The sequence below is a fragment of the Bos indicus genome, chromosome 4 (assembly GCF_029378745.1).
Source record: "Bos indicus isolate NIAB-ARS_2022 breed Sahiwal x Tharparkar chromosome 4, NIAB-ARS_B.indTharparkar_mat_pri_1.0, whole genome shotgun sequence".
Taxonomy (NCBI): domain Eukaryota; kingdom Metazoa; phylum Chordata; class Mammalia; order Artiodactyla; family Bovidae; genus Bos; species Bos indicus.
The window spans coordinates 101090762-101118224 of NC_091763.1; the positions used below are offsets into that span (position 1 = coordinate 101090762).

At 37.8% G+C, this 27463-nt stretch overlaps 1 protein-coding gene and 1 non-coding gene across 2 annotated transcripts in view; both read left to right on the forward strand.

Moving 5' to 3' along the window:
• Positions 1-25763, forward strand: part of CHRM2 (cholinergic receptor muscarinic 2) — a 164011-nt gene extending 138248 nt beyond the window's left edge. The window contains exon 3 of the mRNA XM_019959149.2: positions 20209-25763. Within this exon, the coding sequence (XP_019814708.1) occupies positions 20255-21652 (1398 nt within the window). The 5' untranslated portion in view covers positions 20209-20254 and the 3' untranslated portion in view covers positions 21653-25763. The remainder of the gene's footprint in view (positions 1-20208) is intronic.
• Positions 4064-4135, forward strand: TRNAC-GCA (transfer RNA cysteine (anticodon GCA)). The gene has a single exon. It is a non-coding gene; the product is annotated as a tRNA-Cys (tRNA).
• Positions 25764-27463: the final 1700 nt, after the last annotated feature.

Below are 27463 nucleotides of genomic sequence, written 5' to 3' on the forward strand. Positions count from 1 at the left end.
AATGGCTTGAGTGGAGTGGTTATGTGTCTACAGTTGATTGGCTTGAATTCCTGAAATAGATGTCATCATCCGTAACTGAAAATTTTTCTTTTGAGATGAAGCAGATTCAAAATAGAAACCCCTCCCAGATAGTATCCCCCAAGTTCCTAAATTAAAATAAGAAAACACACACACCGTGACTCAGGAGAATACAATAGGACCAGCAGAGAGCCAGCTAAAAGGAAGTAAAACGGGGGTTTTGGGGTGAAAGTAAGGGCTGCAAGGGAGTTTCCTGAGTCATTCAGCTGCCTATATCAGACAGTATCAAATCTTAAAATTAGAGGAACCCTTATTCAGATAAATTGATAATTTTGAGCCAAGGCTTATGCCACATGTTAGGTTTGTTTAATTCGGTCATTAAACTGTACAATTCACACTATTTTGTACTTATATCCTTCTTTTCTTTGTCATGTATATATTTTTCATCATATAGCATAAAATGGAAAACATTTGAGTCATTATTAATAAAGTCATTTACTGTTTATTATTCTTCAAAAATACATTAATAGTAAATTGTGGGCTTACAGGTGGCTCCGAGGTAAAGACTCCACCTGCAATGCAGGAGACACAGGATACATGGGAACCCACTCCAGTATTCTTGCCCAGAGAATCCCATGGACAGAGGAGCCTGGTGGGCTACAGTCCATAGGGTTGCAAAGAATCAGACACGACTGAAGCAAGTGAGCACACACACAGTCATACATAACACATGGCACATTTTTGCTCTGATATTCATATCTGATGCCATTTGCTCTACACAACAGGATATGTAAACAGAACACATAGCACAGACTGCCTTTCTAATAGGTACACTGATACTATCTGGCAACTTAAGATCATTTTCTGGTTCATGTTAGTGAACAAGAAACAATTATTAGCAAATTTACTTATAACAAATTTGTAGAATTCAGTAATAAATGGTGATTATTTGAGAGAGGTTGTGATTTCATGAAAATTGTCCTCATATGGATAAGTAGAGGAAAGAAAGTGAAAATGAAAGTCACTCAGTCATGTCTGACTCTTTGCGACCCCTATAGTCCATGGAATTCTCCAGGCCAGAATACTGGAGTGGGTAGCCTTTCCCTTCTCCAGGGGATCCGCCCAATCCAGGGATCAAACCTAGGTCTCCCACATTGCAGGCTGAAGCTATGCAATTCATGTGAGCTTAGAAAGTTCACGAATATACTTTCTAAATAACAGAAAGAAGTTAAGCAACAGTTCCAACAGACCTATTGTACTGTTGGCAATTTTGCAAACTATGAAAGTAATTCTCATTTCACCTTTGCTCCCAACCTAATCAAAGCTAACTTTAAGCTTTTAATTATTATTTTCATTGTTTAGTAGCTAAACCATGTCTGACTCTTTTGTGACCCCATGGACTGTAGCCCACCAGGCTTCTCTGTCCATGGGATTTCCCAGGCAAGAATACTTGAATGGGTTGCCATTTCCTTCTCCAGGGAATCTTCCTGACCCAGGGAACAAATACATATCTCCTGCATTGCAAATGGATTCTTTACCACTGAGCCACCAGGGAGGATTTTATTTATGCCTGTAGATGAATGTTGTTGGCACCCCACTCCAGTACTCTTGCCTAGAAAATCCCATAGACGGAGGAGCCTGGTAGGCTGCAGTCCATGGGGTCACTAGAGTCGGACATGACTGAGCGACTTCACTTTCACTTTTCACTTTCATGCATTGGAAAAGGAAATGGCAACCCACTCCAGTGTTCTTGCCTGGAGAATCCCAGGGATGGGAAGCCTGGTGGGCTGCCGTCTATGGGGTCGCACAGAGTCGAACACGACTAAAGCGACATAGCAGCAGCAGCAGCAGCAGATGAATGTTGAGGATCCTTGGCTAGTATGCTTGGTTTAAATTCCTTTGTGTTATTTAATTCTTGATTTGGATCTGCTGAGAGGGTATTTTCACTACATAAGCATTGAGAAAACTTACTGTTGTAGAATTTAGAAGCTTAGTAAAACTTTAGAATGGGCTTATGTGCCCAGATTGGAATTTTGGATTGTCAAAGGGAAGGTATTCAAATTATGATGGGAAGGATAGGCTCAGCCAAGGCTGAAGCCAGAGACAGAGGCAATGAGAAAAATCAACTTGAAATTGAAATCCAGTTATACATCCTGGTCAATGACATTTCATGATACCAGCTTGATCAACATTATCAATAGTTTATTACAATATCTAACATAAGTGTCTTCACTGTTATGGAGTCTCCACTTATCAGTCTCCATACTCCTCGGGTCCTCTGCCATACCCCACCTTTCCCATACTCCATAGATAGCTTTTTGAAAGTTTCCCAAACACCCAGTTCCCCGACATCCACAAAACTAATGGAATCTACTCTGATCCTTAACTCTTCTCTCCTTTTCGCAATACTAAGTCTGGGGTTGTTCTCTCATATAGCCCATATACCATTCTTTTCTGCTTTTTAAGCTCTTGCTGGAGAACTCTTGCCTGGAAAATCCCATGGACGGAGGAGCCTGGTAGACTGCAGTCCATGGGTTCGCGAAGAGTCGGACACGACTAAGCGACTTCCCTTTCACTTTTCACTTTCCTGCATTGGAGAAGGAAATGGCAACCCACTCCAGTGTTCTTGCCTGGAGAATCCCAGGGACAGGGGAGCCTGGTGGGCTGCCGTCTATGGGGTCGCACAGAGTCGGACACGACTGAAGCAACTTAGCGGCAGCAGTAGCAGCAAGCTCTTGCTTCACCAATGGAATTCATTGTTCTTAATTGTTTAGACCCACAATCACTAGGATTTTCTTCTTTTCAACTTGTCATCCTTTTTTTAAGCATCTAAACAAAATATTTTTGAAGACTTCCCTAATCTTTCTTTGAAATCATCTTTCCTTTTTTCCCTTTGCTTTACCATTGAGATACAAAATAGGAGTCTGTCTATTTTGTTGCTCTTATCTATCCAAACCCTGACCATGTACAATACTACATTTAATGATTTCTCATTTTCTGGCTTTTATATTCAACTTCCATTTTATTACCATTTTCTTGAACACGATTCTTATTTTTTGTATTTAACCTCAACATGTGAGAATTTTATTTGGGTTCTGTAAATCCACTGAGTCTTTTCAAGTAGCCATTTAAAGGTTTGTTTTCAGTTGAGTAAGAGTGTAGTTTATAGTAAGAAAAATGAAGCTAACTATAGTCAGCTCTTGAAAACTTGGTTATCAAACTTGGAATTATATTTAAACAGAAATTAAACTTTATTCAAGTGGCTCCCAATCTTTATTTTAAAACAGTTTGGAAATCTGAGGGTGTACTAGGCATTGTGCCAAAAATATTGACAATTCACCCCATTCCATCTCACAGTCCCTGTCCCCCAACATTCCTCTTTTGAGTGTTTCTGTAGTTTAGACACTTTATCTTCCCTCCCTTTTCCCTTAGACAGGCCCATGCCAGTGTGACGTTCTGCTTTGTGCACCGTCATTTGTTATTTTAATAACAATACGAAAAAGAAAACACAACACGTAGCAAATTGAGTCAAGCGATCACCTTTCAGCTTTATAGTGGGCTTTGAAAGAACCAAACAAGGGAAGAGCCAGAGGCAGGCTGCTCACAAGTTACATTCCTAAATGCAGACACAGAACTGAGGATGTTTTATTATGCAGAGCAGACTCTGAGAGGCTGCCTACAAATGAGTCTTTCCTTGGAACACTCGGACAAAATGTTTCCATTCCGATAGCCAAGCATGAACCAGAGTGGAGGGGGACTGAGAGACGCATAGACGTCATACCCAGAGTAAGGGTGGGAAGTACACCATGGCACACTGGAGAGGTCCTCCTTGGCAGGTTGGGTTGAGCCGTCTCATTCCCCAAAGACTGTCCGTGCAATGGGTCCTAACCCCTCATCTTGCTATTGGAGGTCAGCTCTAACCTATTCGTGACCTCTGGATTTTAAGATGATGAGGCTGTGTCTGCTGTCTGTGGAATAGTATTTCTAAATAAATGCTTTGTATAAAGTAACCATAACATAAATAAAGATTCTTATTTCTGGCCAGTCCCTGGTGGCTCAGGTGGTAAAGCGTCTGCCTGCAATGCAGGAGACCCGGGTTCAATTCCTGGGTTGGGAAGATCCCCTGGAGAAGGAAATGGCAACCCACTCCAGTACTCTTGCCTGGAAAATTCTATGGACAGAGGAGACTGGTAGGCTACAGTCCAAGGGGTCGCAAAGAGTTGGACACGACTGAGCAACTTCACTTTATTTCTGGCCAGTCATGGGAGACGAATAGCATGACACTGGAGATTAAGGAATTGGCCCCTCGTGATCATCCCTCAGACAACCTGTGCTATCTCTTACTTGGGATACTCACTGAAGAAAAGATGGATGAGGGACAGAGTGAATAAACACATAAGAACTCACAAGAAATAGCATGGATAAACAATAAAAGGCCTAGAAAAACTCAAGAAAACTAGCATTTGGCAGAATGAATACTCTGTTTTGTTGTTAGAAAGTATTCTCATTCAATTAGCAGAACTGCTGAGTTAAATTTTAAAAATAGTTTGGTTTTTTTTCAAACAGCATTTAGAGAATGTGGTAAATGTAAGTCACAGATTCATTTTATACATATTCACAAAGCATATGACCATGTTGCTCTACACATTTAAGTTCAGACAGCTAGAAACTAGCAGACACAGTTTTCAGCCTCAAGTTTATCTCCTGCATCCAGAAGCCCATCATGGTTATCTGAGTATAAAAGGTACAAAGAGAAAAGCTAGACCCACCCTGACGGAGCAAGGAGGCCAGCCCTCCGCCAGCACATCTCCTCGAGGGATATCTAGGCCCGGAGGGTCTTTGCTGCTCTCTCCCTCAAGAGGAAGTGACACTTATGAGAAAATTTCCTCAGACGATTAGCATTTTCAGAGCAGAGACATTCTTTCACTTGTTCTTCAAGGGATCAATATCCATTCTTCTTCAGTGAAGGCACTGACAACTGGCACATACTTGGTTAAATGAAGGAATCGAGGGCAGCTTCTCATAGCTTCCTGTTTCCACTGATTTTACAATGTTTCAGAAATGAGTTAATTACCTACCGAACCCTCTTCTAACATGTTCTCTTAAAGGTCCAACTATGTGTAATCCTACCTTAGCAGATGGCACAAACTAAAACAGCTTTGCTGATGGTACAATTGTGCTTGAAGGACAGAGCATCCTGCCTAGCAGATTTATGCATGAGTCTCAATCCATTTGCAGTTTATTTGACAATCTTCCCTTCTCATGCATTATTTAGGTCCAGGCATTGTATGTAAATACCACTATAACATATACCGCTCAAAGTTAACTACTTTTTCCACTAACATAGTAGGGATAAAGGCGTATAAATTGTGTTGAGGGTAATGATTAGCCAAGATGGTATAGTTTGAGAAAACAGGTGTTATTTTTTGTCACAGCCTTCATACTGGGTTTGGTCAATATGGAAATTGCTTCTTGGGGAAAAGAAATGGTTAGGCCCTGTAATTCTAGCTCCCTCTGAACGAGACTTTTGATTTTTCAGTGTTTGGGGAGTCTGAAGGTGAGGAGTTCAGTTCAGTCACTCAGTCTGACTCTTTGCGACCTCATGGACTGCAGCACGCCACGCTTCCCTGTCCATCACCAACTCCCAGAGCTTGATCAAATTCATGTCCATCAAGTCAGTGATACCATCTCATCCTCCATCATCCCCTTCTCCTGCCTTCTGTCTTTCCCAGCATCAGGGTCTTTTTCAATGAGTCAGTTCTTTGCAACATTTTTGGCCAAAGTATTGGAGCTTCAGCTTTAGCATCAGTCCTTCCAATGAATATTCAGGATTGATTTCCTTTAGGATTGACTAGTTTGATCTCTTTTCTATCCAAGGGACTCTCAAGAGTCTTCTCCAACACCACAGTTTAAAAGCATCAATTCTTTGGCATTCAGCTTTATATATGGTCCAACTCTCACAGCCATGCATGACTACTGCAAAAACCATAGCTTTGACTATATGGACATTTGTCGGCAAAGTAATGTCTGTGCTTTTTAATATGCTGTCTAGGTTTGTCATAGCTTTTCTTCCAAGGAGCAAGTATCTTAATTTCAAGGCTGAGGTCACCATCTACAGTGATTTTGAGCCCAAGAAAATAAAGTCTCTCACTTTTTCCATTGTTAACCCATCTATTTGCCATGAAGGGTTGGAACCAGATGCTGTGATCTTCATTTTTTGAATGTTGAGTTTTAAGCCAACTTTTCACTCTCTTCATTCACTTTCATCAACAGGCTCTTTGCTTTCTGCCATAAGGGTGGTGTCATCTGCATATCTGAGGTTATTGATATTTTCCCTGGGAATCTTTATTCTAGCTTATGCTTCATCCAGCCTGGAATTTTACATGATGTACTCTGCATAGAAGCTAAATAAGCAGGGTGACAATATACAGTCTTGGCATACTCCTTTCCCAGTTTGGAACCAGTTGGTTGTTCCATGTCCGGTTCTAACTGTTACCTCTTGACCTGCATTCAGGTTTCTCAGAAGGCAGTTAAGGTGGTCTGGTATTCCCATCTCTTTAAGAATTTTCCACGGTTTGTTGTGATCCACAAAGTCAAAGGCTTTAGCGTAATCAATGAAGTGGAGGTAGATGTTTTTCTGAAATTATCTTGCTTTTTCTATGATCCAACAGATGTTGGCAATTTGATTTCTGGTTCCTCTGCCTTTTCTAAATCCAGCTTGAACATTTAAAAGTTCTCAGTTCACATAGTGTTGAAGCCTATCTTGAAGAATTGGGAGTTAGGGAATTTAAATATATAGTTGGGCTTGAACTTATGGTGTTGGGAGAAGAAAGGGGGTGGGATTGGGGGAATAGAGAGTTAAGACCGCATGTGATGACCTATGTGACACATGTATCGCATATAGTAAATTATGTCATGATTTAGCCTGTAGTTATCACGAACAAAGTGGTTTCATTTTAATCAGGTAGGAGAATTGACTGTCCTGATTTACCACATAAAGTTCTTCATTCTCTCTGGCCAATTTGCTTTATTTTAACTCTAAATTAGTGCTTTGGATACAAAAAATCCTTGCCGAGTTGATGTAGCTTTTTATGTTTCCTCATCTCAATTGGCATTAGATCATTTAGTAAAGACTTTAATCTGCTTCATGCTCTCATTTTTCACATTTTAGTGGGATAATACTGTGGTCATTTTGATCCGTTCTAGAAATAGTCTGCAATCAGACTCTGAGGAAACAATCATTTTATATTTCGATTGGAAACAATAAAAATAGTTGCTGCCCATTACTCTGTATACTTCGTTACTACTTTATTTTTACAGCTTTATTGAATCTGGTGTGAATCATCAGTATATGAGGCCTGTGTCATTTCTGTCATTGAAAAGTTAGAAAACTCAAGAGTCAACTTTTTGGAGTCCTTTGTTCTCTTGGACTCTATCTGTTCTAGGTTTTAGTACCAGAGGAATGATGGTGTCAGTTAAGCTTACACTGTGGGTGCTTTTGTCTTCGGAGGTTATAGCCAAGAAAATTTTGTCTGTAAAATATAATCCACTTACCTTTACTTTTCATATGTGCATTTTTATGAAAAGAGCAATGCATGCATTAACTTTTTTTTTTCTTTCCATAAGCAGTGCAACCTTAAGCAGAGATATGCTTAAAATAAATACTAGATTCCTAAATACAACCAAGTGTCCTTTTCTCCACTTACCTTTTATACGTGTCTTATCTAAATTTGCATTTTATTTATAGTCAGAAGAAATTTCACTTCTTCCTGTACCTCCTAATCCTTTCTAATCCCATTTATCTTAACAATTCCAGTTTGTTCTTCAGAGGAAACTATTAACTTACTTTTTAACTTCTCTGAGCCTAAACTGATTGTCATTTCTCTCTTCAAAGCTGTCCTTGAGTTCTGTCCAAAGTTCCACGTTGCCCTGTGCTGTGCTCAGTCTCAGCTTTCAACAGAAGGCACGTGCACCATTGAAAAGAGTCTCTGAAGGGATGTATTGTTTGAAATTGCTCAGCTTCTCTAGGACAACAGCTTTCAATCTAGAATCTTCTATCAGAGTCATAACAAGCCTCAATCCCTCTGAAAATCTGATTCGCATGTTTAATTCAAGCAATGAATTAACTAATTTAGAGTTATTAAACCAGCAGCCTGCCGACTAGGAAAAGACAAAACAAAATACAGAAAGCCGACTACACAAATTTCCAGCTTCTCAAGATGGTAAGAAAGACACAGGCATCAATTCAAATACAGCTGCCTAATCATATACAACTTTCAGTAGCTCTTCAAGAATTGCTTCCATTTTTCCTTTTACTTCTTGTCCTTGTGAAGACATAACAACCTTTAGAGAGAGGGCTTTCTCCACTTTCGCTAAAGTTTGGTTTAGAACACACTATTTTGTCTGCCGTATTTACCGAATGATGTTGATCATCAATGTTGAAGTTCAGTCAAATTCCTGGTACAGAAAAGGATGGGGGCTGGAGTACTTATTCAGATGGAATTTCATTTTAAAAAGTCAACAGGATGATATATTCCAAATTGTGCTTTGTTTATAATTATCTAGACTGCTTTTTCCTTTTGGCAGGAGGTGTGTTGTGTTAAAAAAAAAAAAAAAAAGATAACTAAAAGGAGGCATAGACGTAGAAACAAGGACAAGACTACTAGTTAAATCATTGTTAGCTCTCTTTCCCTCTTAGTCATGACATTTTTCTAGAGTAAGTGCTGTTTAGAATGTGTTTTGAAGAAGACAGGAGATAGCTTGGCAAACAGGGAATGGAAGTTTGTTCCAGCATCACTAAGAATAGTATTATTTTTGACAGGCAGCCAAAACTGCAAACATGTTTACATTGTAATAAGGACTTAGAAATTCTTTAAGATTTTCACACTGAAAAAACTCATGAATTCTTTTGTATTTGTACTAATGTGGGGATCAAATTGCTGTTTCAGCTACTTTCATGCTTATTTACCATTTGCTTTTACATTTTTTTTTCCTTTTTTCAAATGAAAGTTCAACTTGCATTCAGTGAAGTGCATAAACCTTAAGGCTTGATAAATGCAATGTTTTAAGTGAGACTTTCTTTTTAAAAATGTTTTACGTAATGCATATCCGGTAAAGTCGGCAATACTGTGCTGCAATTTTCTAAATGAGAAAAACTCTACACATTGCTTTCAGAATACTTTCAACACATCTTTTCAGATATAATTAAAAGCTCAGTGTAGGTGAGCCACTGGCTAAGTTTTATTTTCTCTTTCTGAACCTGCAGGTGGTCAGGCCTAATGCACTGGGGTAGATGTCCACCAAAGTACATTGTACTTTCCTGAGAAATATTATGTACAATCTTGAGAACACAGTAAAAAAAAAAAAAAAGTCACGCAAAGCAAATGGTGAAGGAAAAGAAAAAAGAGAAGTAAAAGGGAAATCAAAATATTAGGAAAGGTTTCCAGGAAGCCTTCTGTAATTTACTACATGGATTCTTAGCCCTGACACTTGTCATTGTTTTAATCCAGGGTTGTTTTACATAACTGGATATTTCATCAGCATTTTGTGTGTCCTCTAGATTATGAACTCTTTGTGGATAAGAATGTGTTCTATTTTTTTGTTTCATCACTCATTACTCCTTCACTGCGATCCTCCACAGCCCTTGAAGGCAAATGAAGATCTGTTCATAACAGAAATTCAGTAAGATGTTTTAGAATCAAGAAAGAAACAGAGAAAGCTCTGGTTTCCTAGCAGGGTTGCCATCACTCTCTAAGGCCACGACTCCCAGTATAGCTGCTCATGTAGTGAGATTCAGGAGCTCCTAAAAAGCTCTCAATATGTGTATTGACTGCTGATGTGTCACTTGAAAGAAAACCCGATTAAAGGGAAAGAAGTGGAAATTTACTGTACTTCTCCCTGATGCCAAAAAAGTACCAGAGTATGGAATGTCAGTATTATCAGCTAGTAGAGCTGCACTGTCTCTGGAAAAAACTCTTCTTTTCCTGTAAGTAAAATTGAAAGACTTTCAAGATTCATAAGCATCATCACAGTATCCGCAAATTTTATCATCTATTGCATCAGTATCAAAACCCTGTATGTTGAAACCTTTCTTTAGAGAAAAGGGACTTTGTTTCCCAAGACTTCCTTAAAAAGTCTCTCCCCAATTCTCTTTTCATTATTTTTCTCTCTAACACCATCTTTAGCCAGTGTGATTGTTCACTGATGTATAAATAATTTCAGGCCTATTAAATTGCTATCCCAAAGGTTTTAAACATTAGTGGGACTAATGGAAAGTGTGGAAGATCTAAAACAGAGTATATACTATATACTTCAGGCATTTCACAAGATATACTCTGAATAGAAGTTGAATAAGCCGGGTGACAATATACAGCCTTAAGGTACTCCTTTCCTGATTTGGAACCAATCTGTTGTTCAGTGTCCAGTTCTAACTGTTGCTTCTTGACCTGCATATGGGTTTCTCAGGAGGCAGGTAAGGTGGTCTGGTATTCCCATCTCTTGAAGAATTTTCCAGTTTGTTGTGATCCACAGAGTCAAAGGCTTTAGCGTAGTCAATAAAGCAGAAGTAGATGTTTTTCTGGAACTCTCTTGCTTTTTCAGTGATCCAACAGATGTTGGCAATTTGATCTCTGGTTCCTCTGCCTCTTCTAAATCCTTTTCTAAATCTAACTGGTGATAACATGGTATTATATTAGCATTTCGTTCTTAAGGCAGTGAAGAGATAATCAGTTTAAATAGTTTAAATAGTCTCCTTGAATCCCGGGTGGCTCAGAGTAAAGAATCCACTTGCCAATGCAGGAGACACAGGTTTGATCCCTGGGTCAAGAAGATACCCTGGAGAAGGAAATTGCAACTTATTCCTGTATTCTAGCCTGGAAAGTCCCATGGTCAGGGGAGCCTGGCAGGCTACAGTCCATGGGGTCATAAGAGTCAGAAATGACTTACTAAACAAAAACAACTCCTAGACTATCTACTAGTTCCTTGTTCCTGGTATAGTCTTGTTTCTGATGAGAGTCTGATATTTTATCATCCTTATATTTGTTCATATCTTTTAATAATAGTGGTTATTTTGTATTGACAGCTAGATATCTAGGCATAATATTGTCAAATGAAATGAAAGTCGCTCAAATAGTGTCCAACTTTTTGTGATCCCATGAACTATACAGTCCATGGAATTCTCCAGGCCAGAATACTGGAGTGGGTAGCCATTCCCTTCTCCAGGGGATCTTCTCAACTCAGAGACTGAACCCAGGTCTCCCACATTGCAGGCATATTCTTCACTAGCTGAGCCACCAGGTAAGCCCAATATTGTCAAAGTCAACTTTTAATTCTCTCTGGATGGATTGTGGTGTTCAGCCCTCATGTACACAATTTAAGGGGCTTCCCTGGTGGCTCAGCAGTAAAGAATCTACCTGCACTGTAGGAGCTGCAGGAGATGGGGGTTTGATTTCTGGGTCGGGAAGGTCCCCTGGAGGAGGGCATGGCCACCCACTCCAGTATTCTTGCCTGAAGAATCCCATGGACAGAGGAGCCTGGTAGGCTACAGTCCATGGGATCGCAAAGAGTCAGACACAACTGAACCAACTTAGCAAGCACACGTGCACACTTGCAATTTAAAAAGCTAAAATGGGCCTTATTACACACTCACTTGAGGGAATTTCAGGCCACACTAACTACTGAAGCTGATGTATTTATCCCGTGTTTGCTCAGTAATTAGGCCGCTTCTTAGAGATCAATGTCTGAAAGAAAGGGACAATGAAAACCCAGAAAGCTTTGCCATTTTTGGTAATGTGTTTAAATAGCAGAAGAAATTAGAAATCTATGAAAAGTATATATGTTAAGATTACATTTTAAAAGTTAAATAAGTATGTGAGTGAAGTCGCTCAGTCACATCTGACTCTTTGCTACCCCATTGCCTGTAGCCCACCAGGCTCCTCCGTCCATGGGATTCTCCAGGAAAGAATAGTGGAGTGGGTTGCCATTTCCTTCTCCAGGGGATCTTCCTGACCCAGGGATCGAACCCAGGTCTCTCGCATTGCGGGCAGATGCTTTAACCTCTGAGCCACCAGGGAAGCCCTAAATAAGTATAAACAATTGTAAATTCAAGTTTATGTGAATTCTTGTTCTGAAATTTTTTATGCATTTTTATGCATTGCGTATTTTCTTTACCTGGATTCCACTTGTTGTCAATCACAGGCTCCATTTTTTCCAACTTTTAAAATTCTTCTAGGAGGCTTTTTAAATAAATCAGCCTCACTTTCCTGGTACGACATAGTGAAAGAATGTGACCATAGGAGATACCAAAATTTGAACCTTGGCCCTAGTACTTACCAGCTCTGATCATTGTCAGATGTAAAGCTGGAAAAGATGACTATTGTTTTCAGAGTATTGTGAGAATTAAATAAAATAATGTGCAGAAAATTTTAGTGCTTAGGTTGCTCATATATTAATAAGCTTCTTGTTAGCTTATCACATTGTGGATACATCTATGGAAGTAATCATTACATATCAGGCATCTTGCCTGACAAGCACAGTGTGGGAAAAACCCCATTTATTTAATAAAATTTCCACTGCATATCCAAATATACATTAGAAATTTTTAAAAAATCATTTAAATTAGCGTTTTCTCTGTAAGAGTTCCAAAAGATTGTCAGTGTTAGAACTTCTACGTAATTGGCATGAAAACTTTTGTGAGTAGTTATATATCAGTTTACCTGGTGATATGTTTTTATGATGATGCACTTAAAAAATGCTCTAGACCTTAAATATCATGTAGTTTCATGTGCAGAATCTCGCTTAATAACTGTTTATCTTATTGTGAACATCTATCCAAAGTCACAGTATTGGCCTGGACATGATAATCCTCTGTTGTCTAAGCCAACGACCCAACTTAAACTTGGATCAGTTATGGCAGGTCAAAGTGATAAATCTGGGGGCTCACACTGGTGCCTCATAGCTCAGTTGGTAAAGAATCTGCCTGCAATGCAGGAGACCCCAGTTCGATTCCTGGGTCAGCAAGATTCGCTGGGGAAGGGATAGGCTACCCACTCCAGTATTCTTGGGCTTCCTTTTTGGCTCAGCTGGTAAAGAATCCACCTGCAGTGCGGGAGACCTGGATTTGATCCCTGGGTTGGGAAGATCCCCTGGAGAAGGGAAAGGCTACTACCCACTCCAGTATTCTGGCCTGGAGAACTCCATGGACTGTGGGACACAACTGAGCTACTTTCACTTTCGCCTTCACACTGGCCAAAGGTAAATCCCAGACAAACAAGGAATATTTGTAGCTGAGGCTACAGCCAGGTTCTCTGGGTTTGAACGTCGGTTTAATTCTTAATTATTTGATCTTTAGTTCAATATTTATGAAAAGATGTATAATAAAAATAATAATTATCTTAGGAGTTTCTGTGAAGAGTAATCATGCTGAATTTAATATGACTAATAACAATATCATTGATAATGATAATTTAGTATTACCAGTACCACTATAACCTACTTCTCCTCTCTCTCAATCTATTCCACACACACACACACACAATTTTCTGTTAACTATTAAAAAATGTGTTTAATTTAAACTCATTTAACAATTGTAAATATTAATAGTGTTTATTTAATGTTTAACATTTATAGATCAGAATTCAGAGACATTGTCTCACTTGACCTTTACCACAAGTCTAGAAGAAAAATAGGGTTGCTATTATTCTTGTTTGAGGAAAAAAAAGCACATAGCTAATAAGAGCAGAGATTAGCACCCACAGCTTTGCCAAGATAATATTAAACCGTGCTACATTCCTCACTGCTACGTATGAGGACTCAAGTAGTGAAGCAGCTAAGGACAGAAATTTTCTTCTCCTAAGTTTTGTAGTACTTTCAGAACTTAGTCATAAACTAACATAGTAAAATGCAAATGGATTACTATATGTTTGCCATAGTAAGATATGGAGCCCTTTAAAAGTCTTCTTCATTGTTTAGTCTGTTGTGATAATGTTATTTCATCAATGATATAAAAACTGTTGCTTTAATAAAATCTTATGACGCCCCATCAGAGGTAAAAACTTTTACAGAAATGTAAATAACAGAAATGCCTAGAGCTTTACAAAAAAAGAAAGCTGTTTTCTTTCATGGAAAAGAAGCAGTACTTGCTAGCTTGTGTATTATGTGGGGAGAAAGGAATGCCGTTCTTCAAATACTTGTGCTTGCTTCTGAGTGAAATGTTTTCCATTTTTACATATAGCATTAGTGCATGCTCAGTTACTCAGTCCACAGAAGGCAATGGCACCCCACTCCAGTACTCTTGCCTGGAAAATCCCATGGACGGAGGAGCCTGGTGGGCTGCAGTCCATAGAGTTGCTAAGAGTTGGATACTTTTCACTTTCATGCATTGGAGAAGGAAATGGCAACCCACTCCAGTGTTCTTGCCTGGAGAATCCCAGGGACGGGGGAGCCTGGTGAGCTGCTGTCTCTGAGGTCACACAGAGTTGGACAGGACTGAAGGGACGCAGCAGCAGCAGTCACTTAGTCATGTCCAACTTCTTGCACCCTCATGGACTACAGCCCATCAGGCTCCTCTGTCCATGGAATTTTCCAGGCAAGAATACTGGAGTGGGTCATAAACAAGCAAATAACTCTGGAAGTTTAGAGGATATGATAGCAACTAAGTATGCTAACACTGTATAAATTTACTATGTTCTACCTGGGTAAGCATTCCAGGACACACAAGTGGAATTTGTCTTAGTATCCTTTATTGGATAAAGGATAGTTCTCAAGATGGGACAGAAACAGTATCCAACCAAAGGGTAAAGACATTGAATTGAGTTGCAGACATTTACTCACTGGCCTTGAAAATGAGACAATTTGCTAATCTCTTCTTATAGCCTGAGTTTACTTCTAAGGATAAAGGGGAGGATAAGACCTGTCCTGCAATTTTATATGTTTATATGTTAATACTAAGTGAGATAACATGTTTAGAACCCTAGCATTATTTTTTTTTTATCAATGTTATATTTTTTTAGTTGAAAATGTAAAGCATGCTCATGGTAAACAACAGAGGAGAGAACAAATTACCAAATAAACAATATGAAAAAGGTAGAGTGAGACTCTTGCAGCTTTACATTATTATAAAGTTTTAGAATGATAATAGATATTGTTATTAGCACAAGTTATGGCAAGAAAGAAATCCCTTATTCATTCTTATAGTTTCTTATTTCCATAAAATAAGAGATCAAGCTAGTTTATTTTTAAGTATTTATATATATATATATATATATATATATATATATATATAAAATTCTCCAGAGGAAGTCACCAGAGGAAGCCACCCAAAATATTCTAAGTAAAACAAATATTGCTCTATGTTTTATTAGAATGAATGTGAAGAATAAAGTGTCAAAAAAGATACTGGGACAATAAATATTTGTTACTTTTCAATCAGAGTATTAAAAAAATGAACATTTTGAAATGTACATATAACTCATTTCCAAAAATGTCCATGAATTTATCTAATGAATAGACAAAAGCAAGTTTATAAACAAGTCAGAATTCTGATCTTACTGTTATATTATCTAATAAGGACTCATTAGAATAATGATTGGATTAGTTAAATTATTTTGTTCAAGTAAATTACATGAATAAACAACTGTATGAATAATGACCAAAAGCAGTGCTATTGAAACAATTCCACTGATTAGGTAAACAGGGGTTGAATTAACAATAACAGTTGTTGATCCTATATTAATTCAACAAACACTTTGAGCACCAGTTATGTTTGAGGCAGTGAGTTGGATAGTAGAGCTACAAAGACTCAGAAGTCAGAATTCACTGTTTTCTTAGCGACAAAGAAAAATAATTAGATGGTGTATCAGTCAGTGCCGTAAGGGTCGAAGGTATATACAGGGATCTGTAAAAATTGAAACCCAAAAGGCTACTAACTGTATGAAACAAAGTACTCAGCCTTTCTAGTAATCAGAGAAATAGAAATTAAGAGAAAAACAAACAAACAAACTACATGTTGGCTTTCTGGGATTGGCAAATATTAGGACGCTGCATAATAACAATTGCTTAAAGCTTATTAAGAAATGGAACTTACCTGGTCAGAGTAGGATCCCCTGCAGCTATCCAAGAGAATAATATGACTTAGTCAGAAGAAAGCTTATACCCATTCCTTTGTCCAGTGCCTTGGTCCCTAACTTAGGCTTATATGATAGTGAAATTTGCAACTCAAGTCCATGACACAATAGGAAAATTTTAATTTCAGCACTATTTCAAGCAGTTTGAGGTTGCAACCTGCACGCCCATCATTAGAGAAATGTAAAAGAAAAGATGCTATTATTTACTTACTATGGAATTAGGAGCAATCCATTTGAAATATCTGGAGCAACATTAAAACATGATATTGAGTGAAAAATAAAAAGAAACAAAACAACATCTAGAACACAGTATCATTTAGTAAACTAAGATAATAAGGGGAGAAATGTATATTTTCTAGAGTTGCATATCTAGCCAAAGAAATAGTACAAGCAACGTGAACAATTTTGAACAAGTTCTAAAGGAGAAAAGGAGAAATGGGATGTGAGAAATAGAAATGAAAAGAAGGAAAACATTGATAAAATTAAAATGAGGACCTTGCAGAGACTGATGAGGATGTTGGGTAAAGTCTAAGGAATATAATCAACTGAGCTTTCCACTTGACATTCAAATAGCTCTAGACAAATAGGCGAATAACAGTAACAACAGAATAAAATGATATGAAGCATGATATGGAAGCAGAGATGGGGAAAAACACAACTATTAATAGTCCAAGAGCCATCAAAAGGGTTTCACAGAGTTGATGATGCCTGAAGGCTGAATAGGAGACAGACAAGTGAGAAATGTGAGGCCGTAAAGATAAGGGGATGCGGGGGAGATGCTTTCAAGATAGGAGACCAGGATGGAAAATGACATGAAGACGTTACGTACAATGTTGTGTTTAGATAATTTCTCATGCAATTGCCTTTACTGTGGGATATTTAGGGCTTCAAAGGTAGTGCTAGTGGTAAAAATAACCTGCCTGCCAACACAGGAGACATAAGAGATGTGGGTTTGATCCCTGGATTGGGAAGATCACCTGGAGGAGGGCATGGCAACCCACTCCAGTATTCTTGCCTGGAGAATCCCATGGACAGAGGAGCCTAGCGGGCTACAGTCCATAACGTCGCAAAGAGTCAGACACGACTGAAGGGACTTAGCACACACATACACATGTGGGATATTTAGGGGGGTTCTGAGATACTTCTGGAAAGATGCAAGGGGGAAAGACTATAAATTTTATCAAAGACCTAATTATTTTAAGAATTCAAGTAAGTAGGACCTAATATAAGGAAATGGGACTGAAAATGCAAACAAGGTACAATTGCAAAAGATACTTAAGAGGTAGAATTGACAGGTCATGGCTGCAAGAGGTGCGGGGGAGGCAGGAGGCCAGGAGATGGCTCAGATTTTTAACTTGATGGTAATAGGATTCACTAGAAACGAGTAAAGCAAAATATGGAGAATTTCGGAATAAAATGCGGTAAGTTCCATCCCATCAAAACTATTTTCCTTGTTAAACTTTTCAAAGTTTCTCCATGACTTAGAGATTAAATTCAAATTCCTTATGTCTTCCTTAAGAAATTTATGATGAGACCTCTGTCAATGAATTCTTTTAGTGTTTCTAGTTGTATTTTTTTTGCTATAATATTTCTAAATAGACATCCTTGAGTAGCCCTCTTGCACATTTTTATAACTATAGCTGAAATATAAATTCCTATATGTAGTATTCATGAGACAAGTGTTTCTCCATTTAAAATTTTAATACATGTATTTACATTTTCAGAGATATTATATGTTTCCCTCCAAGGAAATTACCCCAATAGTCCAACCAGTAACATCCAATAATTTTAAGAAAGGCAGATGAAGAAATGGTTTCCCATATTTGTGTTTGCATTTTTTCTTAGTCTATATTAATTTGTCTTTGGGTGACTGATTTGGGTGTCTTTGATTTTGGAGGAGACTTAGAATGATGACTTAGCATTAGAATGGTTGGTCAAGGGATGACTAAACCAACTCCTAATGACAACATGCTTGCATTTTTAAATTGTGAGGTTGAATATCTTTTCATATGATTAAATATTAACATTTAATTTATCATTGATCTAACTGTATGTCAATGTTTTAGACTGTTAGTCTTCTCATCTTTCCTTATTTCATTTCACAGCTTTTTATATTAAGGAGATTAGGTAACTTTGTAATCATGTGCTTTTACAAATATTGTTTCCCAATTTTTATTTTTACTCTTCCATGCAAAAATTTCAAGTAATTTATATGATGTTTACATATATTTTTCTTATGGCCTCTGAGTTCTGGGTCTTATTTATTGAGGCCAAACTCCTCCTAAGTCACTGTTTAAAAAAAAATACTTGAAGATAACTTGCTTTCTAAGAATAATCCAATTGTTTAGATGCTATTTGTACTATGAAGGTGCTTAGCTTAGCTTGATTTTCTACATGAGTTTCAGGGAACACCACTGTGCCATCCATATTTATTTTTAAGTAGTGGGACCTGAGTGGAGATTTCTGAATCTCAAAATGACAACAAATAATTTTTCAATAATGCTTACTTTCTGATCCACACAACTGATTGTTGATTTTGTCAACATGAGCTACTTTTTCCTTCAGATGTTGTGTCTCCAGAAATGTGTCATAGCTCATTTGATAAACAACTTTCTTTCCTGTGTCCCTTATGAAAGATTCCTCAATTGTCCCCAGACTTCAGTAGTATTATCTGAAAATGGTGAACGTGTGTTTATTAAACACAATAGGGTTGGGCAACAGAAAGTGCACTCCAGTTTAATAATTGCTTCTTTACCAACCCATCATGCCACCAAAGCATATGCCTCTCAGAGGCAAGGACCTTGTCTTAATCATCAAGGAATACCCAGAGTATAGCACAGTGCTTAATCCAGAGTTGCTTAATAGGAATGTGAGGACAGAGTGAATGAGTGAATGGTTGAACAAACTAAGGTTCATAGTCTTATCTCTATCTAATATGTGACCTTGTATAAATTACTCAGTCTTTCCAGGCTTCAGTTTCCTGTTCTGCCAAACAAATCTAAATTCTAGCCTGACTGTATCAAGGATTTGCCTGAAAGAACAATAAGGTGATAGACTTGGCACTGATTTGAAAAAAATTCAAAAAATTGGTATAATCGTATCAGTATACATTTAATAAATAACTTCTTTTTTTAGGATATGGAATATTGCTAACTACAAAGAATATGCTAACTATGGGACACTAACTGCAAATGTAAAATGAAGATCAGAAAAAATAATGCTCACTGGGGTAATGCGTTGGCTAATAAAGTATCATGATTATCTTTCCTTTATTATTATCATTATCAGTATTATTATGAAAAAGAGCACTCAGGTGGAAAAAGCCACACACTCAATATTGACTATAAAAATCATACACTCAATGCCTGTTTTATGCTTCCTCCACAATCTTGTCCTCCTATTGGTTTATTATTCTTTATGTCTATACCAGAAAGCCCTTGGAGCTTTGGAAAGTTTTATGTACAATTTTGGCCTATTTAGTTCAATTCATCAATCTTATGCTCAGTTAAATTCACTTATGACAGATATTCAGTTTTAGATATGAACACATTCAAAATCGGAGAAGGCAATGGTACCCCACTCCAGTACTCTTGCCTGGAAAATCCCATGGACGGAGGCGCCTGGTGGGCTGCAGTCCATGGGGTCGCTAAGAGTCGGACACAACTGAGCTACTTCCCTTTCACTTTTCACTTTCATGCATTGGAGAAGGAAACGGCAACCCACTCCAGTGTTCTTGCCTGGAGAATCCCAGGGACGGGGGAGCTTAGTGGGCTGCCGTCTATGGGGTCGCACAGAGTCGGACATGACTGAAGTGACTTACAGTACAGTACAGTACATTCAAAATGTTATCATACTTCAAATACTTTGCCAGCCTGAAAGGATCTTTTGAATCCTTCATTGAAAGTTTTGCTTTTTATGCAAGGGACTGAGGTAGGTAGTCACAATAAACACGTAGGAGAAATAAGGAAGATTTTGGAGTAAAAAATATGGTTCAAAACGGAGAAAACTGATGTATTTTAAAGCAGTGTTTATATTATGTATTTGTTAATTTTATTCTATTTCCCTACAGGTTTAAATGTTTTTTGACTACTTGGCTACTGATTAGAGAACACAAAATGAATAACTCAACAAACTCCTCTAACAATGTGGCTCTGACCAGTCCTTATAAGACATTTGAAGTGGTTTTTATTGTCCTTGTGGCTGGGTCCCTCAGTTTGGTGACCATTATTGGGAACATCCTGGTCATGGTCTCCATTAAAGTCAATCGCCACCTCCAGACCGTCAACAATTACTTTTTGTTCAGCTTGGCCTGTGCTGACCTCATCATTGGTGTTTTCTCCATGAACTTGTATACCCTTTACACTGTGATTGGCTACTGGCCTTTGGGACCTGTGGTGTGTGACCTTTGGCTTGCCCTGGACTACGTGGTCAGCAATGCCTCAGTAATGAATCTGCTCATCATCAGCTTCGACAGATACTTCTGCGTCACGAAACCACTCACTTATCCCGTCAAGCGGACCACAAAAATGGCAGGTATGATGATCGCAGCTGCCTGGGTCCTCTCCTTTATCCTCTGGGCTCCAGCCATTCTCTTCTGGCAGTTCATCGTAGGGGTGAGAACTGTGGAGGATGGGGAATGCTACATCCAGTTTTTTTCCAATGCGGCTGTCACCTTTGGCACGGCCATTGCAGCCTTCTATTTGCCTGTGATCATCATGACTGTGTTATACTGGCACATATCCCGGGCCAGTAAGAGCAGGATCAAGAAGGACAAGAAGGAGCCTGTAGCCAATCAAGATCCAGTTTCTCCAAGTCTGGTTCAAGGAAGGATAGTGAAGCCAAACAACAACAACATGCCTGGGAGTGATGATGGCTTGGAGCACAACAAAATCCAGAATGGCAAAACTCCTAGAGATGCTGTAACTGAAAACTGTGTCCAGGGGGAGGAGAAAGAGAGCTCCAATGATTCCACCTCAGTCAGTGCTGTTGCCTCTAATATGAGAGATGATGAAATAACCCAGGACGAAAACACAGTTTCCACTTCTGTGGGCCATTCCAAAGATGAGAACTCAAAGCAAACATGCATCAAAATTGTCACCAAGACCCCAAAAGGTGACCAATGTACCCCAACTAATACCACTGTGGAGCTAGTTGGTTCTTCAGGTCAGAATGGAGATGAAAAACAGAACATCGTTGCTCGCAAGATTGTGAAAATGACTAAGCAGCCTGCCAAAAAGAAGCCTCCTCCTTCCCGGGAAAAGAAGGTGACCCGGACGATCTTGGCTATTCTGTTGGCTTTCATCATCACTTGGGCCCCATACAATGTCATGGTGCTCATTAACACCTTTTGTGCACCCTGCATCCCCAACACAGTGTGGACAATCGGTTATTGGCTCTGTTACATCAATAGCACTATCAACCCTGCCTGCTATGCACTTTGTAATGCCACCTTCAAGAAGACCTTTAAACACCTTCTCATGTGTCATTATAAGAACATAGGCGCTACGAGGTAAAGCATCTTTGTAGAGAAGAAAGGTAGTCAAGGGGAGCCTCGTGAAAGAATAAAAGAGCTCCTAGTTTCAAATCTCTGCCATTGCACTTTATAGTCTTATCGTGGAATGTGCAATTGAGGAGCCCAGCAGTGACACTCTTTGGTGCCTATGCTCCAGTTTGAGAAACTTGTACCTTAGAAACCCTGTCAGATGAGGAACAATGAGACCATAAAGGAGACATGTTGAAATTGTGGATTTAAGAAGTGACCTATGCTTTCTTGTACTCTCTTGAAGAAGGGCTTCTGAATCTATAATTTTATCTCTGCACAAAAAGAATAATAACCTCGCTGTGTTTTTTCATTTTTGTGTTCCCAAGTGAAAGGCCACAGTTACAAACTAACCTGGAGACTTAAGCCATTATACGATGGGGAAGTGAAGAAACAAGATCAAAACCGGATATAGAAATGGCCTCCAGAGTGTTAAACATATATTATTCTTTTGTTATGATTTTATGTGGAGAATTGCAACATAATAAATGCTTATCTTTTTTATCTTTCCCCTTTCCCATCATAAAAAGAGAGCAAACAAACAAAAACTTAGCTAGATTACATCATTATTTTTGTCACATGGCATTGGATTTTTTACTCCCATGTTTTACACTGTGTAAGTGCAAAATCTGCAGGACTTTCACTAAATGCAGAGACAGTCAGGAGAAAGCGTATTTCACCCCTGCCCACTGTGTCTTTTGCATTCTTTGGGGGTATAAAACTGTGAAGATTTAGTTCACTTATGATTCTTTATGTGAAATATTTTCATCAATCTGGTTTTATACTAAATAAGCCCCTTATTTTAATAGAATAGCCTACCTAATATATAAACATGCTTGAGAAACCAAAGTCAATTTTTTAAAATGAGGTTTCATCAAATTCAACAATGTTCATTTTTTTTTTTTAAGAGAAAGTTTACTGAGGCCAGGTGAATTTTGAGATAAGAAAATAGAAGGTTGAAAGGGCATCCTGTTTCAACCTGATCTGCCTGACCTATGTATGACATACTAACTTGTAAAACATGAACTCTTGGCCTTTGCAAGCAGAAATAAAACGCTGCTTTATTCATCTGGAATCTTAAATAGGATTAAGTTATTCACATGATACCACTGACTTTGGGGTCAATCCCAAGAAAATAAGACTTTCTCTTCAATGCTTGATAAAGGATGATATTAAATTTATAGTCAAGTGAGATTTGTAACTGTCTTATGACCTGTAGAAGGAAAAAAAATAGAGAACATTTACTGAAACCACACGTTTTGTATTCCTCAAATTGTCAATTCCCCTTAAAGTTTTTTAACTTCAAAATTCTGTTGATAGAAGTAGTAATCTTTATGGAAGAAAAGTCATGGATAACTAAACAGGCCAAGCAAGCACAACAGAACCTGAGAGTAGGTGGCTGCACCTGTGCTGCTTCTCACCATTTTTTTAATTCTAGACCACAAAAAAATCGTATCAGGAACAATTAACCTGTGTATGAGTTTCTTATTGTACCTATACCACTTCTCACCATTTTAAAATTCTAGACCATAGAAAAGTTATATCAGGAACAATTACCCTTGTCCATCTAAGACAGACATTTTTATTGGGATCCCAAATAAATATACAGCTATACTGATTCAAGCTTAGTTATTTTTACCCCTCAACATTTTTTCTTACGGTATTTCCTATAGTCTTCCAATCAGATTTTCTAAGATGGTCCAATCAATAGAAATTAAATTTATAAAACCCATTTCAAATTTCATATTTTTCATTTTAGGTTTATGAGCTCTACGATATCTTGATCAGTAGTATCCATGTGAGTTGCATGATGAATTTGTCACTATTAGACTTTAGCACCTTAATTAGAACTTTTTTGTGTGACTTGCCTCACTGATGGCATCTCAACAATTTTGAGAGCTGAAAAAAAAAAGCACAAAGCAAATAACAACAAAAAAGAACAATTAGTAAGAAGCAAAGTGCCAATAATTTTTGTACATAAGTTATCCTTTATAAAAATAACTTTCTGTTTCAATAACTTCAGTCATCCTTCCCAACCAAATCTTCTATTTATAAACATACAGCGTCAGTTCATACTGGTATCTTTTTTCTACCTTAATATAAACTTTTACATTTTAAATCCATATTTATTTTTGTTTTTTCAAGTAAATGCATCAATTGAGGGGAAAGTACATCAAGCAAATGTGCTGTTTGGTTTCTTGTATACAAAACAATTGACTGGCTGAATATTTCACATATTAACTTGTGCTGTTATGATGGAGATTCAGCTTTAGTTGGGTTGAACTCTTTGGATTCAAGGATTGAGGATTCTGGATTTGGGTTTTTTTTTGTCTGCTCTAACAATCCAACTCATCATGAATCAAACTGCCTCTAACTGTCCGTTGCCATTGCATCTTTTCTTTCTTCTGTTCTTGATCTTCACCATATCTACCACAACCTTATTGAAAAAGAAATCACCAAAAATTAAAGAAAGGAATTGAATATAGACTGATACATCATGGATGATTTGTCAACTGGAATCAGAAAAAGTGACAAGAATACTGAAAATAGTAGATGATTAGAAAGATGTGGAGACTGTATCTAGAGGCTTGCATTAACTATTTACTGGATTTGTTTATTTCAGTGGCTCCCAGCCAGGGACCATTTTGCCTCCCAGGGGACTTTTAACAATGTGTGGAAACGTTTTTGGTTGTCACAACTCAAGGGAGGGCTCTTGGCATCTAGTGACTAGGCTCTGGGGATGTTACTGAACAGCTTACAATGCACAGGATAGACCCCACAACTAAGGATTTTTTTGGTACAAAATGTCAGTAGAGTCAAAGTTGGGAAATCCTGTTTTAAGGGATTCTAGAGCTTGCTTTATATAAGTGGGAAAAATCATCCTGTATCTCTATTAGGACATCAATGCAAATTGTTCATCTGTTTGAAAAAAGTAATTTCACCAGCCACATACCAGACACACTGTTATCCGTTGAATCTGGTGTATTTGTAATTTACAGACTGGGAACACAGGACAAATCACCATACCATGCACACAACACATTGTTTCCAACATTTTAATGTCCAATTAGGAGTGCACGGAGTCCAGTTAATTGAAGTAACTGGCTATTAAAATGGTTGCAATTAATATGGTCACTTTCTATCGGAGCTGCTGTTTTTCCTCTCAAAAACATTAAGAGCCTCTTTCAAAAACAACATGATTCATCTCCTTTGTCTTCACTGGAAAGGTAAATATCTGTCAAGAATTTCTTCTTTCCTCATAGCAATAATGTAAATATCCCAGAGTGGTCTTAAAAGAAGAGTTTAAGAATGTGAAAAAGCCAGTTCATTTCTTGAAAAAAGAAATGATTGCCTTTTTACCAGTTCATCATTAATTTAACGCCACCTCCCCAAGTGGTAGGAAAAAGTCATCAATATAATAAGTCATGTAGGATATGCTTTTTGGTGAATGTTAAAGCTGGAGTTTCCACATACTCCTGGCTCTTTGTCCATTCATGGCTTTTTGACCCTAAAGATATGACATTGGGGGAGATGGGAGTTCAAAATGATGGCAACATATACTTAGAAATGCAATCTACTTTTATTTTCTCCTACTAGTTCACTGGTAGTTGCCTTTCCCCCAGTTTGATAGTATCCCTTTCAACACCCACAGCACTGGTGTTGCAAATAGATTAGGGAAGCACCCAAAGCTGGATGAATTGTGCGAAGTGTATTTTCAGCATGTATATACAATACCTTGCCTCTCAAATATGCTTCTCTTAAAAGGGTGCACGCTATAGCATGAACTGTGTGCATATTTAATGTATCTTCCTGGAATATGCTGTACGCTTAATATACATATTCTATAAATAAAGTAATAAAATGTATAATAGAAATACATATTTCTGTATGCAAATAAATATATTATACACAAAATCTGAGCATGTAATATGGTGTTTGTGGCTTCAGAGTGACGAAGGTAGAGTTTATACACCTAATTTTAACAGAAAGTAGTATTTGCTTTTGAAGGGAGACATTAAACAACAACCAAACTCTACCCATATTACTACTGTACTGTTTTATAACTTTTGAAAACATAGCACTTATTTTAAATATCTCTTGGAGGACTATATTAATAAATCTGTGCTGCTGTCACCCCATATGACAACAATGCTTTTTGCCTCTGTGTTCCTGAGAGTCCTCTAACTATCATCTTCCTGGCTGTTTTGGTTCCAACAGCTGTGTTGATCTCACGTCTGATTGCCTGAGGAGATTGCAACCAGTTCATTGACATACAGCTTTGCTCTCCTCCAAATTAACTGATTTTTGTGAAATAAAAAATAATCATCCTGGGAGGAAAGGATGACCTTCAAAATGTTTTACACTTTGAAAAACAAGAAAGAATTGCACAAGCATTGTTTGTTACAAACCACTCATTTCAGTCTGGGGGCAATACAGCATTCCATACATTAATGCCAAAAAGTTGTGATGTAGTATGATGTTGAAAGTGTCTCTAAGAAATTACAAAACATATGGTTTCTCTCTAAGTGACCTACATCTTCTCCATAGCAATTCTCATCCTTCCCTTGGCGCCCACTCAACTACCTACCCACATTCCACAGAACGTTTTCTTTGGTCCATTAGCACGAGTCCATACTTAGCAAATTTTATGACATTAAGTGATAGTTAGTGGACATGAAGTCTCAAGAGGCACTTGTATTTTAATATAAAAAGCATAAACACTGAATATTTGAAAGATTCGTATTAGCCTTTATATACCAAGGCATAAAATGAGAAATACATTTTTCACTGAACTCTAGTTTTCTTTGAATTTCATGGCATTATTGGATGGCTACCCACTCTGAAATTTTACCTTCTGTCTCACAGTGTCCACCCTTGTGAATTACTGTTTCTTATGTAAACCAAAATAATTTCTAGAAAAAAAGAAAAATGATGTTTTCTATCAATTCTCATTAACTTATTATTGTTCCAGTGAAACATTCTCATTTAACTTTTTAGAATTAGAATTGAATACTGTATTGATGAATTGTCAAATGCTCTTCCTGACTAGGTGGTTGAAAATACTGAGAGGAGAAAAACATCTTGCCATCATAATGAAGAAACTTCCACTTTATAGCATATATGTCTTTTTCAGCCAAAAATGGAAGAAGCATAATGTGGTAAGTTGTAGAATATAGATAGATATTTATTAAGTAGTGACATTCTAGAATGTCTATTCTTTGACTTCTTAAACACACACACGCACAGTAAGTCATGGGAAACCATGAAGACAAAAGGATACTTGCACCATTTCCCCAGAAGCTCATCTGAATACTTAAACTATACATTTACTGATAATGTGGATAGGTTTGAAAGTCATCTTGAAGGATTTTTTTTAATGAGTATTGTTTTCAAGTTAGTACTATAATATAAGAGATGGTGTTACTGAATAGCTCATCCACTTTTTTTGGCCATGCTATTTAGTATACAGGATCTTAGTTCCCTGACCAAGGATCAAACCTATGCCCTCTACATTGGGAGCATGGAATCTTAATCCCTGAACTGCCAGGGAAGTCTGGTGTTAGTGAATAGATTGTGTTTGTGTCCAGAAAGAATTATTATGGATTGCTGAGGTGGATGATTTAAATCTGGATAATAGTTGGATGATTTATATATTAAAAAGTTATGATTCACTTTATCCTTAATTATCTTCAGCACAGTAAGTCTTGCTTTTCTTACTGCTCTTGTATGTAGAGCGGGTACTTAACATTTGTGATGGTATGAGTATCTTTACTAGGGCTGTATT